The sequence below is a fragment of the Trachemys scripta genome, chromosome 21 (assembly GCF_013100865.1).
Source record: "Trachemys scripta elegans isolate TJP31775 chromosome 21, CAS_Tse_1.0, whole genome shotgun sequence".
NCBI classification, from domain to species: Eukaryota; Metazoa; Chordata; order Testudines; family Emydidae; genus Trachemys; species Trachemys scripta.
In genome coordinates, this window is record NC_048318.1 from 12,831,298 (window position 1) to 12,845,303 (window position 14,006).

The following is a 14,006-nucleotide window of genomic DNA, read 5'->3' on the forward strand; positions in this document are numbered from 1 at the left end:
CGGCGGCTCTGATAAAGCGCAGGCACCTTTGTATCATTCAAGGGGTATAGAAATAAATCCCCCCATCTCCCAGCGCTGCCCTCCGGGGAGCAGAGTCTGTGCCGCTGCCCTGGGACAGCCCCTCTCTCGCCCACTCCCCCCAGCCCCGTGGTGCCCCCAGCCCCGGCCTGTCCCCGCTGAAGCGGAGGAGAAGCGCTGACCTGTGTGCCAGGGGCTGGAGAGATGGGCTGGCTCGGCGCAGTCGGTGGCCCCTGCTTGGACCAGCTCCCAGTCCAGCCCCCTCCTCCCTCCCACCTGACGTCAGCCCCTGGGCTTCTCCAAACCCGCCGAGCCTCCCCGGCCTCACTCTGCGGCTGCCGACCATGGCTCTGAGCGGGGCGGCGGGGAGCCTGCTCGGTTGGGGGCTCTTGTTCTGGGGCGCCACAGGTGAGCCGGAGCGGGGCGCGCCCGACCGCCCGGGGCTGTTTGCAGCGGGGCGGGCGGGAGAGGGGGCGCTGGTGGCCCCAGCCCCCCCCGGACTTCGGGGACAGGTTTGCGGCGAGGGGGCGGGACGCTGCTCGTGTATCCAAGGCTGGGTGTGCTTGTGGGGGGAGGCAGCCGTGCGGGGCCCCCCGTGGGCGCGGAGGGGCTTCGCCCCAATGGTTTAGATTCGACTCTTTGTGCCTTGGACCCGATCGGAGGGGGGGCTGCTTTTTGGGGGGGGGGAGGTGCTGGGACCAGTTCGGCTTGGGAGTTTCCACGTGCTCTGGGCTCGTGTCGAGTAGCCGATCCGAACCCAGCCAGCCCCCCTGCCCCCGGGGTGCCAATTCCCCCAGCTCTGCAGCCCCATCCCGGATTGCAGCACGAGGCTGGGGCATGCAGGTCCTCCTGGCGCCTCTCCTGGATCCGGAGGGATCAGCGCAGGGCGGGACTCTGAGTCTGGGTGGTTTGGGGGAGTGGAGTGGAGGGGGTGGGGGGCTCGGATGGAAATTGACCCCTCTCCTGCACCAGCTTGGGTGGAGCAGTAAGTGCCCCTTGCAGCCAGGTTTTGCTCCATGGTGTTCAGTTTCCACGGTGGGGGCGGGGGCTCTCCCCTGGCTCTGGAGCTGTGCTGGTTTGAGGGGCATCTGGGCAAAGCTGGGCTTAGGGGGCGGGAGTGCCAGCTCCTCACAGCTTTGTGCTCAGGAAGGGGTTTGTGCAGCCAGAGCGACTGGCTGGCCCGGAGGGTGGGGAAAGGGGCTAGGAGCAGAGTGACCCTGGGGCTAGAGAATGGAAGCCCTTGCCTCTTGGGGCGTGGCTTTGGGGCACTGGACCGGACTGATAAATGGAGGGTTTCTGCCTGTGCCTAGCGGGAGCCAGTTTCAGTGGAAGTACAGGGATGATATGTGTCTCCCCCTAAGCTAGGGCCAAAGGAGACCTAGGGGGTTGTAAATCATATTTCTATCTGAAAACTGGTTTAAACAGGGAGCTGTAGTGGAGTAATGAAAGGTGTGATTTGATAGTGATTGAATTAATCTGGTGCGACTCTGGATGCTCATATCGGTTTGAACCTGATTTAGAGCAATTTAGCTGGAAACCAAGTATCAGAGGGATAGCCTGGTTAGTCTGTATCCACACAAACAATGAGGAGCCCGGTGGACCACTGAACTCGTCATTTTTTTTAGCTGTAGAGGTACAGGTTCAGGCTAAACCAAGAGAACTGGTTTGAAACCAATATGAGCAGTTTTCAAACTGATGTAGATTAAGCCAGTACACTTTCTATGTGTAGACAAGTCTTCAGTGCTTAACACAGAGAGAGGAAAAACAATCGTGTTGCCCCTTTGGCCTGAGTGGGTAGCCAAAAGCCTTGGGTTGGTTGTTCCAGTTAGGAGGAGAAATTGATGATTGAGTCAGGGATCTTTGATTCAACTCTGTTTATTTGCAAAGAATGGACCAAGTCCCGTTTCCCTGAACACAGCAACAATCAAACAGGAGACAGTTTCTTTGCTCACAGTTCCAAGCCCCTCGTCCATCCTCTACTCTGCCCAAAAGCTCAGTCTCTTGGCTTTTCACAGTGCTTGCTCAGACTTGTGCCTGGTGCTTCCTAGTTGCCTTTTATCTCTGCTTCTCTGGTCTTTTCTGCTGTTTCTTCTCCAGACACTAACTTTCACAAAACAATAGCTAGCCAAATCCCTCTGCCCAAATGTGCCTTGGGTGCCTTTGATTTGGGTGGTGACAGGACTGTATTTTGGGTGGAGGCTGCGATTGTTTCAGTGACCTGGTCACATAAAGGAGCTTAATGCCCAACCTAGAACAATATTCTTGCAGTTACTTGTCCACCTTATATAGAGTTATTTTCACTGCTTCACATGTATGGTCAGTTTCTCCCTTAGCCACTGCTCCTCTGTGAATGGTTATAAACCGCCACTCAGGACATACTGTTTAAAGGAGCCTCTTCTCAGATGCATGCATTTCTTAACAATGAACCAGTTAAAAAAAATTCCAGTTAACGGTGTCCTTTTTAAAGTGCGCATTTCAAACGGCATCCACACAGCACTGCTGGCATGCAGCCACCTCTGGGGTGGGGTGTGGCAGCTATACAGCACAATAAGAGAGGAAATTTTGGCCAAGGGGATGAGAGCTAACCCCTGCTCTTATGAAATGATGGGGGGGAGGGTGTCTTAATGGCCATGCAGACTCGACAAACCTTGTGATTATTTCTGAAGAGTGGTTTAGGAGACCCCACATGCTGGGGTCTCCTAAACCACTTCAGAGGGAGGGCTCGGTCCAGTCCTGCTGGGATTCAAACTGCTGGTGCCAAAGAACCCAGGAGCTTCGCACTAAGCCATCACCTCCAACCATATAGACTGATCTCTTACCCAGCCAATGTGACCTCCTGAGCTTTCCTGTTAGGGTCACTGACATGTCGGAGCTGGCAGGGGGATGGGCGTGATGCCGTTTCCCCAAACAGAGAGACCTGCTGGTTTAGGGAAGTGGGGAAATCCCTTTCATTAGATGGAGAGAAGAATTTGAAGGCTCTTCCCATATGGCAAATGGGACCCTCATCCCTGAAGCTGTGCATTCCTGTCTGCAGCAGCGGCAACTTGAATTCCCCTGCCCGCCCCCAAACCCCCTCGTATAATGGGGAAGGGCTGGTCCTCCTTCCTATCATACTGCTGGGCAGTGCCGTATTATTGCCTAGGCTGACAAGGCCTAGGCCTAGGGCGGCAAATTTGCAGGGGTGGAAGCTCCCTTCCGCCCCTCTGCTCCAGCTCACCTCCGCCTCCTCTGCAACCGCGCTGCCACGTCCTGTTTCTCTCCCCTCCCAGCGCTTGCGCCGTGAAACAGCTGTTTCGCGGGGCAGGGAGGGAGGGGGGAGGAGGGAGAACACCACGCGCTGGGAAAGAGGCAGGGCCGGGGGCGGGGATTTGGGGAAGGGATCCAATAGGGGAAGGGAGGGGCGGAGTTGGGGCGGGGACTTTGGGGAGGGGGCTGGGAAAGGGGCGGAGTCGGGCGGGGCCAGGGCGGCAATTATTTCCCAGCCTAGGGGCGGCAAAATTATTAATCCCCCACTGCTGCTGCGGGAGTCAGTAGAGAGCGATGTTACAAAGGAAACATGCCAGGGCTTGGCGTTTCTTCTCCTGGGGGCTTTTGCCGCGGCCACCCAGACAACGAATCTGGGAGGAAAGGGAAGCAGCTTCCTCTTTTATCTTTCTCTTGCTGCTGGCCTCCTCTTTGTAAACCTGGTGCCTTGAACTCTGGCACCAGGGTGGGCCCGGGCGTGACTGCCGCCACCAGGGTGTTGAGCTGCGTGTGCTGAGCTGGTGGCATGCACGGGGCTGAAATTTTGGTGCTGTGCTGAAGGCAAGTGTTGCTTGGCCTGGCCTGGGCCCCCCGCCCCAGCGCACACAAGAGTCTCCCATAGTTCTAGAAAGCCAAGCGCCGGGCTGCAAAATACCAGGCTTGGGGCAGAGACATAGCCATACACAGCATGGGCTGCCCAGACAGGGTTCCTGGAAGGGAGAGGCAGAGCACAGAGATAATGGGCACATAAGGGCTTGCTATTTCAGACAGGCTGGGAATGGTAGGCAGTTCGGTCTGGAGACGGGGCAAGAGGGTGGAATGGAAGAAGGGCAGCCGCTTTCCATCATTCACCCCCTTTTCTGGATGGTCCCGAAGTGTCTTTGACCCATTCTGGGGCTGGAGGCACCCCGCAAAGCTTTGGGAGTGAGGTCACAGCCCAGGTCTGTGAGCCAGGAGCTGCCAAGCACTAATGCAGCCACCTGGGGCACGTTGCTTCTCCTCTCCGTACGCCTGCTGCCCCCACCTGTAAAAGGGGGTTTCTGCCCCTCCCAGGAGGGTGGCTCATGCCAGCCCAGTGCTATGGGGGTGGAGCGGGCTAGCCATGATCCTGCTGGGCTCCTGCACTTGTTTGTTTACCCAGCTTGCAAAAGCAAGAAACTCCGGCCGAAGAGCTTCCAGCCTCAGACTCATGGAAAGGGGAGCTGCGAGAGCCAATACGAGGGGCATGGGGGTGAGGCGTGGCAGTGTGGGCAGCAGAGGCTATGGTGGGCCGGAGCATGGTGAATCTGTATTGATTCCCATCCAGGGCTGGTCAGGTCTATTGGGAGCCGGCCATCGCTTTCCCTTCTATGGAGTTTTCCCGGAGCCGTGTGTTTCTCTTGGCCTTTCTCACTTGTTCTTTTTTTATCCTCTCTCCGTGCTGGTTGTTTTTTTGTTAGCCTGTGTATGTTTGTGTATTTTTTCCCTTTCCATTCACAGCTGCCTCTTCTCCCATCAGCCATAGCTCAGCAGTTCCCACTGGGCCGGCTTGCCCTGTCCCCGGGTCAGTACTCAGCCGAGAGCCGATCTCCTCCCCAGGTTGTGTCGGGGTAGTCTGTTATCCAGCCCACTCCCTGGGCTCCATAGAGACAGTTAGCCGTGTCTGTGAAGTACTGTCCCACTCGGCCTGGCCAAGTTTACATCCCATGTTGCTCCCAGGCGAGCTAAATGTGAATAATCAAGGCACAGCCTTGTGAACCCGCCTTGTGATTCAAGGTTTCCCAGGCTGCATACTGCTCCCACGACCCCATGTGAAACCCCACCGCCAGCCCCCGAGCCATCGGAGATGCATCTCTGCCCATCGTGGCTAGTCGGTCACCCAAAGCAGTGCAAGGGCTGGGACAGATGGGCTGGCTCCGGTGGACTGGGAACAGGATAGGGAGTCTTTCACCAGTTCAGAGCCGTCACTGTCTCACGGCCATTCAGTACCATGGGCAGAGTGATCGGATGGGTCCTAGTCCGGTCCTTGCTGGACAGTATTCTGCTGCACTTTGTTGCCGGGAGCTTGAAGACTGAACAAGCAGCGGAGACAGAACTCTTCCTCCCGCAGTAGGGGGCACCCTTTCAGGGCAGGGCAGGGGCATGTTCCTCAAGGGGTGCTACGGGGAAGGTTGCCCGGCTGTGCCCTCTGCGATATCCCACCTTCCCCCAGCACTGAATGCTGCTGCAGGGCCCTGGACGCCTCTCCGGAACCCCCAATACAGGCTCTCCAGGCCTGCAGCTGGAAGGACCCCTACCCTTGTGTGGCTTGTTGCCATTGCATGTACATTCAGAGAGTTAGCAGGGCCCGGGCAGATTTAAAGGGCTGACGCTGGAATGGGGGTGGGGGTGGGGGTGAATTCCACCCCTTGCAGTAGGGGTGGAACTAGTTGATTCAAGGGAGTGGGAGTCAGGAGGCCTATCTTCTCCTGACTCGGCTTGTGGGGCAAATTGCCTCTCCTCTCTGCGCCTCCCTCTGAGCAACGGGGCACAGTGATCCCGCCCCGCCCCCCCTGTGAGATCCTGGGCTGAGCCCTGCGGAGCAGTAAGGACAGAGCTCTGACGAGTAGCATGAAAGGACCAGCAGCTGCTTCATAGCAGCAACGGGAGCGCTTTGGAAACCTCTGATCCCACACATCTGGCCAGAGGCCCCCAGCGCGCCCTGCTCTCCCGGGCCTGGAACTGTTGGGGGGTTGGGTTTTTTAAATGACCCAGGTGAGGAGGCCCAGGTAGGGTGCGGGGGCAGGGCCGGCGCCCATCCATCAGGGCTCTGGTTAATGAATATTTTTTTTGTGGGCGAGCCTGGCCACTGTGAAGTGTTTTACGACTCCTGTAAGTGCAAGGCTGGCTCCAAGCATGGAGCTGGCCCCCCTGCCAGCCCACCGCAGCCCCGCGCCGGTGGGGGTTGGGCTCTGCAGGAGGAGGGGAGGGGGGGGTACTTTTTCCTCCTGAAGTGTAAAAGGCCGATCTTTGTTCATGTGCAGTGCTGGCTCCAGGCCCGAAGTTCCCGAACCAGCTTGGAAGGCGCAGGAGCTAACCGCGCTCTTGCAATAGAAAGCTGTAAACCTGCAGAGCTCTCTCTGAAACCCTGCCAGGCAGCTGGGAGCACAGGGTGCAGAGTGCTAGCCGGGGCTGCGGCTTGATAGCGCTGCTGCTGGCGGGCAGCTGACAGGCCATTTCCTGGGGGTTATCTGCCTCTGGGCCATGCTGGGCCCATGTGTTTTGTGCAGGATCCGTCCGGGAGGAGCTGGGAGCTCCCCCTGCTCCTGCCCTGCACCCTACAGCACCCAGTGCTGGGAGAAGCTGGGATTGGGGCAGCTGGGGGCTCCCTGCAGGAGGCTGATACCCGAGTCACTAGGCACCAGCTGCCCTGCAGCGCCTCCTGGTGACCAGTCCCCTCTTATGCAGGCACTGAGCAGATTAACCCTGGGCACTGCATCCTGGGCTCCTCTGAGCTGGTGGCCACAGCCCTGGGAGACGTTCTCCCTTGGGGAAGGGGGGCATCCGATTGCAGGACTGAGGTAGGAACCAGGGGGCGGGAGGTGCTTAAGAGAGGCTGGGACAGCTGGGGGGGGCGGTCCTGTGCATGGTGCAGGGCGAGCGAGATTGGTACCTCGCTGCGCAGAGCGTCCAGGACATTCAGTGGTGGCTGACCTTATCTGTGCAGCTCGGAGGGGGAGGAGCCACCTCCCCTGGACCGTGCCCTTGGCTGATTGAGAATCTCCCCTAGGGTCTGCTGGTGGCCTCCTTGGCCCGATGCCTGCTGGCTTCTCTTGCCCTCTCTCTGCCGTGGGAGGGGATGGGCGTGGGGGTGGGTTCTGGGAAGTTACTGTTCCGGGCGGGGGGGTGGAGGGGGAAAGGTGTGGCTTGAATCCCAGGCCCCTTGGTGCAGGAGCCATCCCCGCCCCCTTGTTCTCTGCCATGGGCCGGTAGAACCTGACGGGCCTGGGTCCGCACTCTGGGGCTGCCGGGCACCAGGAGCCCTGTTCCAGTTGAGCCAGTCCCCAGCCTGGTTCGTGGCCCCGCTGGCCGAGCCGTGATGGCTCCTGCCCCTCACTGCCCACAAAGCCTTTCTCTGGGGCTCCTGTCCTGGGCTCTCCCGCCGCTGATGGCAAACAGATGTGCATCTGGCCCTGCCCACAGGGCTCCAAGTCCTGCCTTTGCCCCTCCACTGAGCCTGAGGGGCCGTGCTCTGGCTATGCAGTGCCCACCCTTACCGGCCTCTTCCCCAGGGCTGGGGACCTTCCTCCTAAGAGGGACCCCAAGGATGGCTCTGTGCAGGCTCCTGGCTGCCTTCGCCATGGGAAAGAGCGGTGGGGGCCATGAGCCCCTGTTGTCCCCCGGCTCAGGGTGTGGCAGAGCAAGTCTCCCTCCCTCCCCCTGCCACCGGCAGACATGTCCAAGGCAGGGGAGTCTGGATCTCCAGTCCCCAGCCGCCTTCCATTGTGTGCCTGACTCTTCAAAGCAGGGAGAGCTTGGTTCAATGCAAACAAAGCCAGCTGTGCCTGCTTGTCCTCTCCCCTGCCGGCCCCTTCCAGGCAGATGCCCATTAGCCCGTTCTCCACCACGACTACTCCAAATCCCTCTCCCCACTGAGCGTGGACCCCAAAAGCCAGGAGACACCAGGCTGGTCCAGCGGAATGGCCCTGAGTGACAGTGGAGTCATGCCCAGCACCTCTCCAGGCTGAGGTTGGGGGGAAGGGGACGTTAGACCGACGATGGATCCTCTCTGGCTGCTGGGGGTTTGGAGCGGGGAGCTTCCCTTTCTGCTGTGAGAAAGGTCTCTCTGTTTCCTGGGCCGCCCCGGCCATGCCCTCTGCCCCGGCACAGAAAGTTCTCTGGGCTCCTCGACACTGTTCCCTCAATGCAATCATTGTATCCCGAGGCTCCCCCTCCAGTGTTCAGGGCCTGGCCCCTCCTCCTCCTCCTCCCCACAGCCCAGGCCTAGAGTCTGCCCCACACAAAGCCCTGGGCCACTCCCCCTCCACAACAGAAGGGATCAAAGCTGAGAGTCAGACGGGACCCTGAACAGTAGGTAGGGGGTGGGGTTGTCACCCTGAGCCAGGGAGCTGCTGAGAGAAGAGGTGGGGAGATGGCAGGGTACATCCGGAGGTATCCCCTGAGCCTGCCCGCCCCGCCATAAAGACTCTTGGCTCAGCCCCTCGCTGTGGTGTTCAGCCTCTCTCTGGGGAGGATGCAGGGCAGTGGGCACTCCGACGTGCCGGCAGTGGGGCACGGCACGTGTGCCAAGGCTCTAACAAAAGGAACGTTCTTTGCCTCGTGGCGGGTGGCAGATTCCGGGCATTCTTGGGCTCTGAACTCATGACACTGGCTGGACTTGTCATCCGTGCCGGAGCTTGAGGGGGCGGGGGGGGGGCAGGGGGCAGCTGGCTCTCTCTCTCTCAGCCTCTGGCCAGCAGCACCAGCTGGGTCTGCTCCTTCCCGCTTCCCCCAGCGTCCCTTCTTTGTGTGGTAGGTGGTGGTGCCTGGCACGGTGGCAGAGCTTATAGCCCATCTCTGCCCAGGAGATCTGGATCCAGGCTTGGGCCCACCTCTCCCCATTGGGGTTTTGCAGCAGGCTGCCCTGACATGGATGGAGTCTCCTCAGGCTGCCGCCCCAGCCGGCTGCTCTCTCAAAGGTGCAGGATCTGTGCCTTGATGCGCTCATCACCCGTGGTCCCTGCCAGGCTCAGGGAGCAGCGTGACCATGGGCAGCAGGTAAACGGGCTGTCCCTTTGCAGAGAGCAGCTCCATCCGGTCCATTAGCCCCCCGCCCACACACACATCCCAGCTCTGTGGCATGGTCAGTCTCTTAGGCTTCCTCTGCAGCTCGTTAATGATTCCCTTCGTTCGCTAACCTCAGCTCATAACCTGCCCTCACTGCTTAATGTGCACTCAGCATGCATGGCCCCTTCCTATTCCAGATTGGTGTATTTCCATGCCTGGGGTGCTTCCCCATCCCCCCAGATCAGGGAAGGGAAGATGGGGAGCCCCTGAAACATTGTCGTCTGCCCTGGATTTCCCTTGTCCTGGTCTCACTCCCTGTCCCCCCACCACATAGTCTCCTGGGCTGCTCTGAAGCCCACTTTGCTAGCTTTGCCCACAGCCCTGGGGTCCCCATTCAATCCCTATCCTTAGCACCACAGGTCTCCCAAGGCCTCTGTGCTCTGGGGGCTACCTGGGCCCCTTCTCCAAACTCTGGGGACAGGGGATCTGCAGGGAGTTGCACCTGCCCGCCCCTGGGTTTGGGTTGCCTCAGGCTATACGGGAGAGGATATAGTTTCTCCTCTGGGCTGCTCATTCAATCCTGCCCTGGTCAGTGGCAAGTGAGTGGTTGGCTTCCCCCTGACGGCTGTTTGGCGGCTACGTATGTAACGAGTTTGGTGGGACTCGACTCAGGTCCTAGTGGGCAGATGTAGACATGGCACAAAGCCAGCAGCGCGACTGGCCTCTGGGCACAAGAGGCCAAGGCTGGAATGGGCCAGCGAGATGGACTCGTGCTCTCCCTGAGCATTGTCTGGGTCAGCTGAGTTAATGCTCGGCTGGGGAGTGGGTCAGGAAAAGCCACCCAGTGTTAACTGGCGACGGGGGCAGCTGGTGCTTGGGGCTGAGAACGCAGAGCAGCCGTGGAGTATTTGCTGAGCAAACTTCTCTGTTTGCTTGCCGGGGGGGGAAGGGGGGTGCTCTGGTTTAGCAGCATGGGTGCTCCCAACCCAGCAACGGGCGGAGCCTGCAATGGCTCATCCCGGCTCCATGGGGGATGGGGGGTCCCTAAGAACCAGGCTGTCCCAGAATCCGGGCAGGATCGCTCCCCGTTCGCCACCGCTGGGCTGTCTCAAGTGACAGAGCCTCCCCCCGCTTCCCTTGGGAGCAGGAGAGATCTTGCTCTTGGGATTACTCCCAGAGCTCCTGTTCCTTCCTGCAGTCCCTTTCCTGTACGGCATGCTCGCCCGGTGGCTGGCTGCCTCCCCTGCCTTCCTGGGCCGAATCCAGCCCTGCTGGCAGGCCCATTGAGTTCTCTGTCTGTGCCCTGGAATGGCTGAGCTGGGGGTCAGCGTCAGGGCCCCTCACGCTGGGCCGAGCCCCCTTGTTTACATGCGGGGTTTGTTTACCGTCCCTGGGCCCGTCAGTTCGGGAAGCATCTCTGCTCCCCAGCTCCTGCCAGTGCCGGGTCGATAAACCATTACATTTTCTCCAGAGCTCTGGAGCCCGGCCAGCCGCTCCATTACTGCTATGAGGCTGGGAACACATGTGCCGAGGAACCCAGCCCCCGCCCCACCACCTTGCCAGCATCCCCCATTCTCTGGTGTCATCCATCAAGGTGCTGGGCCTTGGTCAGGCTGCTTTCACAGCAGTGCCAAGTGTCCTGAGCCATCAGGATTGGCCCCGTTTTGCAGATGACGCTCTGAGGAACACGGCGATTCGGACTTGCCAAGGTCACCCAGGGCTGGTCCTGGCAAAGGCAGGGCCCAGGGCAGGAGGTACTGGGGCGGCTCCCCCCATTCCCATCGGCTGCTCGGTTGTATTAATTTAGATGGATTAAATGTGCTAAAGCTGTTAATGTAACGCAGTCACTGTCCAGTGGTAGACGAGGTTCAGGGTTTAGTATCCAGAGATCTCAGTGCCATGGCAAAGCCCCCATTAAAAACCCGTCCAACCTCTGATTAAAGATAAAGAAAAACAGGAAAAACGGTGGCAGCCTTTGAAATATAGGGTCGTGAGTGAGGTTTCATTGTAACAATGGCCCTGGCTTCCTTCCCCTCGAGTTGGAGAGTGTTTAGAAGGAACCACACAGTCCCTTGGCTGGTGCCAAAGGCGGCGATAGCTAGCCTTTGGGGGAAAAGAGAAGCTGGACTGGAGCTGTCGTCCTTGCTGCTGCTGTTAAAGTCTGACCCTGTTTAGTCTCAGGTGGAGCTTGATGGGGAAGCTTGTACCAGTAACCCCCATCTGTTCTTTGTCTTTTTCCCCACAAGTCTCTTCCTTTAAGGCCCCGCAAAGGCAGTGATAGGTGGAATAGCCCATCCCCTCATTACCTGGCCATCACTTACGCCTGATATAGGACACACCAATTGTCGGCTGTTAATTTCCGGTTTCACACCCTCTTTTTTTCACCAAGCCTGATTTCCAGGAAGAGAAAGACCCACTCGGGGTCTTTGAAACTCCAGCCTGACTGGATGGGGTGCGGGAGGGACTGGTCAGTCTGGGGGGCTAGGGCGGGAGAGCAGGGCAAGGCCTTGCAGCCAACTGCACAACTTGGGCACAAAGCCACATACTGGGCAACAGGCCCAGTTGCCTCGCAGGTTTTTAGTACATTAGAACCTAAGAACGGCCAGACTGGGTCATCCCCGTGGTCTGTCTAGCCCAGGATCCTGTCTGCCAACAGTGGCCAAAGCCAGGTGCTTCAGAGGGAATGAACAGAACTGGGCGATTATCGAGTGATCCATCCTCTGTCGTCCACTCCAGCTTCTGGCAGTCAGAGGCTTAGGGAGACCCAGAGCACGGGGTTGTATCCCTGACCATCTTGGCTAATAGCCACTGATGGACCTATCTGCCATGAACTTATCTCGTTCTTTTTTGAACCCTGTTATACTTTTGCCTTCACAACATCCCTTGGCAATAAGTTCCACAGGCTAAGTGTGTGTTGTGTGAAGAAGAACGTCCTTTTGTTTGTTTTAAACCTGCTACCTATTAATTTCATTGGCTGATCCCTGCTTCTTGTGGTGTGGAGGAGGAAAGAATGCTTCCTTATTCACGTTCTCCACACCAGTTGTGATTTTATAGACATCTGTCATATCCCTTCTTAGTTGTCTCTTTTCCAAGCTGAACAATCCCAGTCTTTTTAATCTCTCCACACACGAAAGCTGTTCCATATCTTTAATCATTTTTGTTGCCCTTCTCTGTACCTTTTCCAGTTCTAATATATCTTTTTTGAGATGGGGTGACCAGAACTGCATGCAGTATTCAAGGTGTGGGCGTACCATGGATTTATATGATATTTTCTGTTTTATGGTCCATCCCTTTCCTAATGGTTCCTAACAGAATGTTCTCTTTTTTGACTGTTGCTGCATATTGAGCAGATGTTTTCAGAGAACTATCCACAATGACTCCAAGCTCTCTTTCTTGTGTGGTAACAGCTAACTTAGACCCCACCATTTTGTATGTGTAGTTGGGATTATGTTTTCCAATGTGCATTACTCTGAATTTATCACCATTGAATTTCATCTGCCATTTTCTTGCCCAGTCACACGGTTTTGTGAGATTCCATTGTAACACTTTGCAGTCCACTTTGGACTTTATCTTGAGTCATTTTGTGTTGTTTCCAAGTTTTGCCACCTCACTGTTTACCCCCTTTTCCAGCTCATTTATGAATACTTTGAACAGCACTGGTCCCGATACAGATCCCTGGGGGACATCACTATTTACCTCTCTCCATCCTGAAAACTGACCATTTATTCCTACCTTTTGTTTTCTGTCTTTTAACTAGTCACCGATCCATGAGAGGAACCTTCCCTCTTATCCCATGACAGCTTACTTTGCTTAAGAGCGTTTGGTGAGGGACCTTGTCAAAAGCTTTCTGAAAATCCAAGTACACTATATCCATTGGATCACTCTTGTCCAGATGCTTGCTGACTCCCGCAAAGAATTCTAGTAGATTGGTGAGGCATGATTTCCCTTTCCAAAAGCCGTGTTGACTCTTCCCCAACAAATCATGTTCATCTATGTGTCTGGTAATTCTGTTCTTTACTATAGTTTCAACCAATTTGCCGGGTACTGAAGTTGGGCTTATCAGCCTGTAATTACTAGGATCACCTCTGGAGCCCTTTTTAAAAATAGGTGTCACATTAGCCATTACCAGTCACATGGTACAGAGGCTGATTTCAGTGATAGGTTAGATACCACAGTTAGTAGTTCTGCAATCTCATCTTTGAATTCCTTCAGAACTCTTGGGTGAATACCATCTGGTCCTGGGGACTTACTACTTTAGTTTAGTGCCTAGTTTAGTGCCTAGCATCAGGCTCAGAGGGGGAGCACCGATGGGTATGAAGGGGCTGCATTCCCCCCTAATGCCAGGCTAGGTGCTGGAGATAGAGAGTGAAGCGGTTGTACTGCCCCCAGCAGCCCAGAGCCCTAGCGCCAGCCTAGTGTCTGACTAGGACAGCCCCCACACTTGTGCTGTCTTCCTGGCCTGTGCCCTCTGCTGCTGACATAATGCCCCATTCATGCTTGGCTTTTCCCTGAGCTCCCTGGCTCCTGTGGGCGGCAAGGGGCTGGTGACATCAGGATTCGGTCACCCCCCACTCCGGCCGCAGAGACCCAGTCATTGTGCCGCTTGCTTGAGTCACCAGGAGCTCCCCAACGCTGCTTCTTTCTCGCTGCTTTTCACCAGCGGGGAGGAGGTCAGGGGGCCTGGAACGGCTGTCACGCTGGGGCATTGCCCCCCCAAAGGGCCATACCAGGGTCTCTGTTGGGCTTTCCTCCCTCCCACAATCCGGCTGTGTTGTATAGGGCACCCTGGCGTGAGCTGTAACCCTACGGCACTGCATGGAGCTGCGCTGGTGCCCCTTGCCCTGCGGAGAGGTGCCAATGAAGGGGAGAGCAAGGCCTCAGCTGAGACTTGAAATCGGCCGGCAGCGCAGAGGCTGCTGGGAAGGAGAAGGCAGCTCTTGTGTCCGCAGTCCCAAGATTGCATGGGGAGGCAGCTGGGAAGGGAGCAGAGCAGAGCGAGG

General features: G+C 57.3%; 1 protein-coding gene across 2 annotated transcripts in view; it reads left to right on the forward strand.

Annotated features, from left to right (window-relative positions):
- The first annotated feature begins 297 nt into the window (after positions 1 to 297).
- MCAM (melanoma cell adhesion molecule) overlaps positions 298 to 14,006 on the forward strand; it is a 35,788-nt gene continuing 22,079 nt past the window's right edge. For both annotated transcript variants that reach the window (XM_034754610.1, XM_034754611.1), the window contains exon 1: positions 298 to 426. In XM_034754610.1, coding sequence (XP_034610501.1) covers positions 363 to 426 — 64 coding nt within the window. In that variant the 5' untranslated portion in view covers positions 298 to 362. The remainder of the gene's footprint in view (positions 427 to 14,006) is intronic.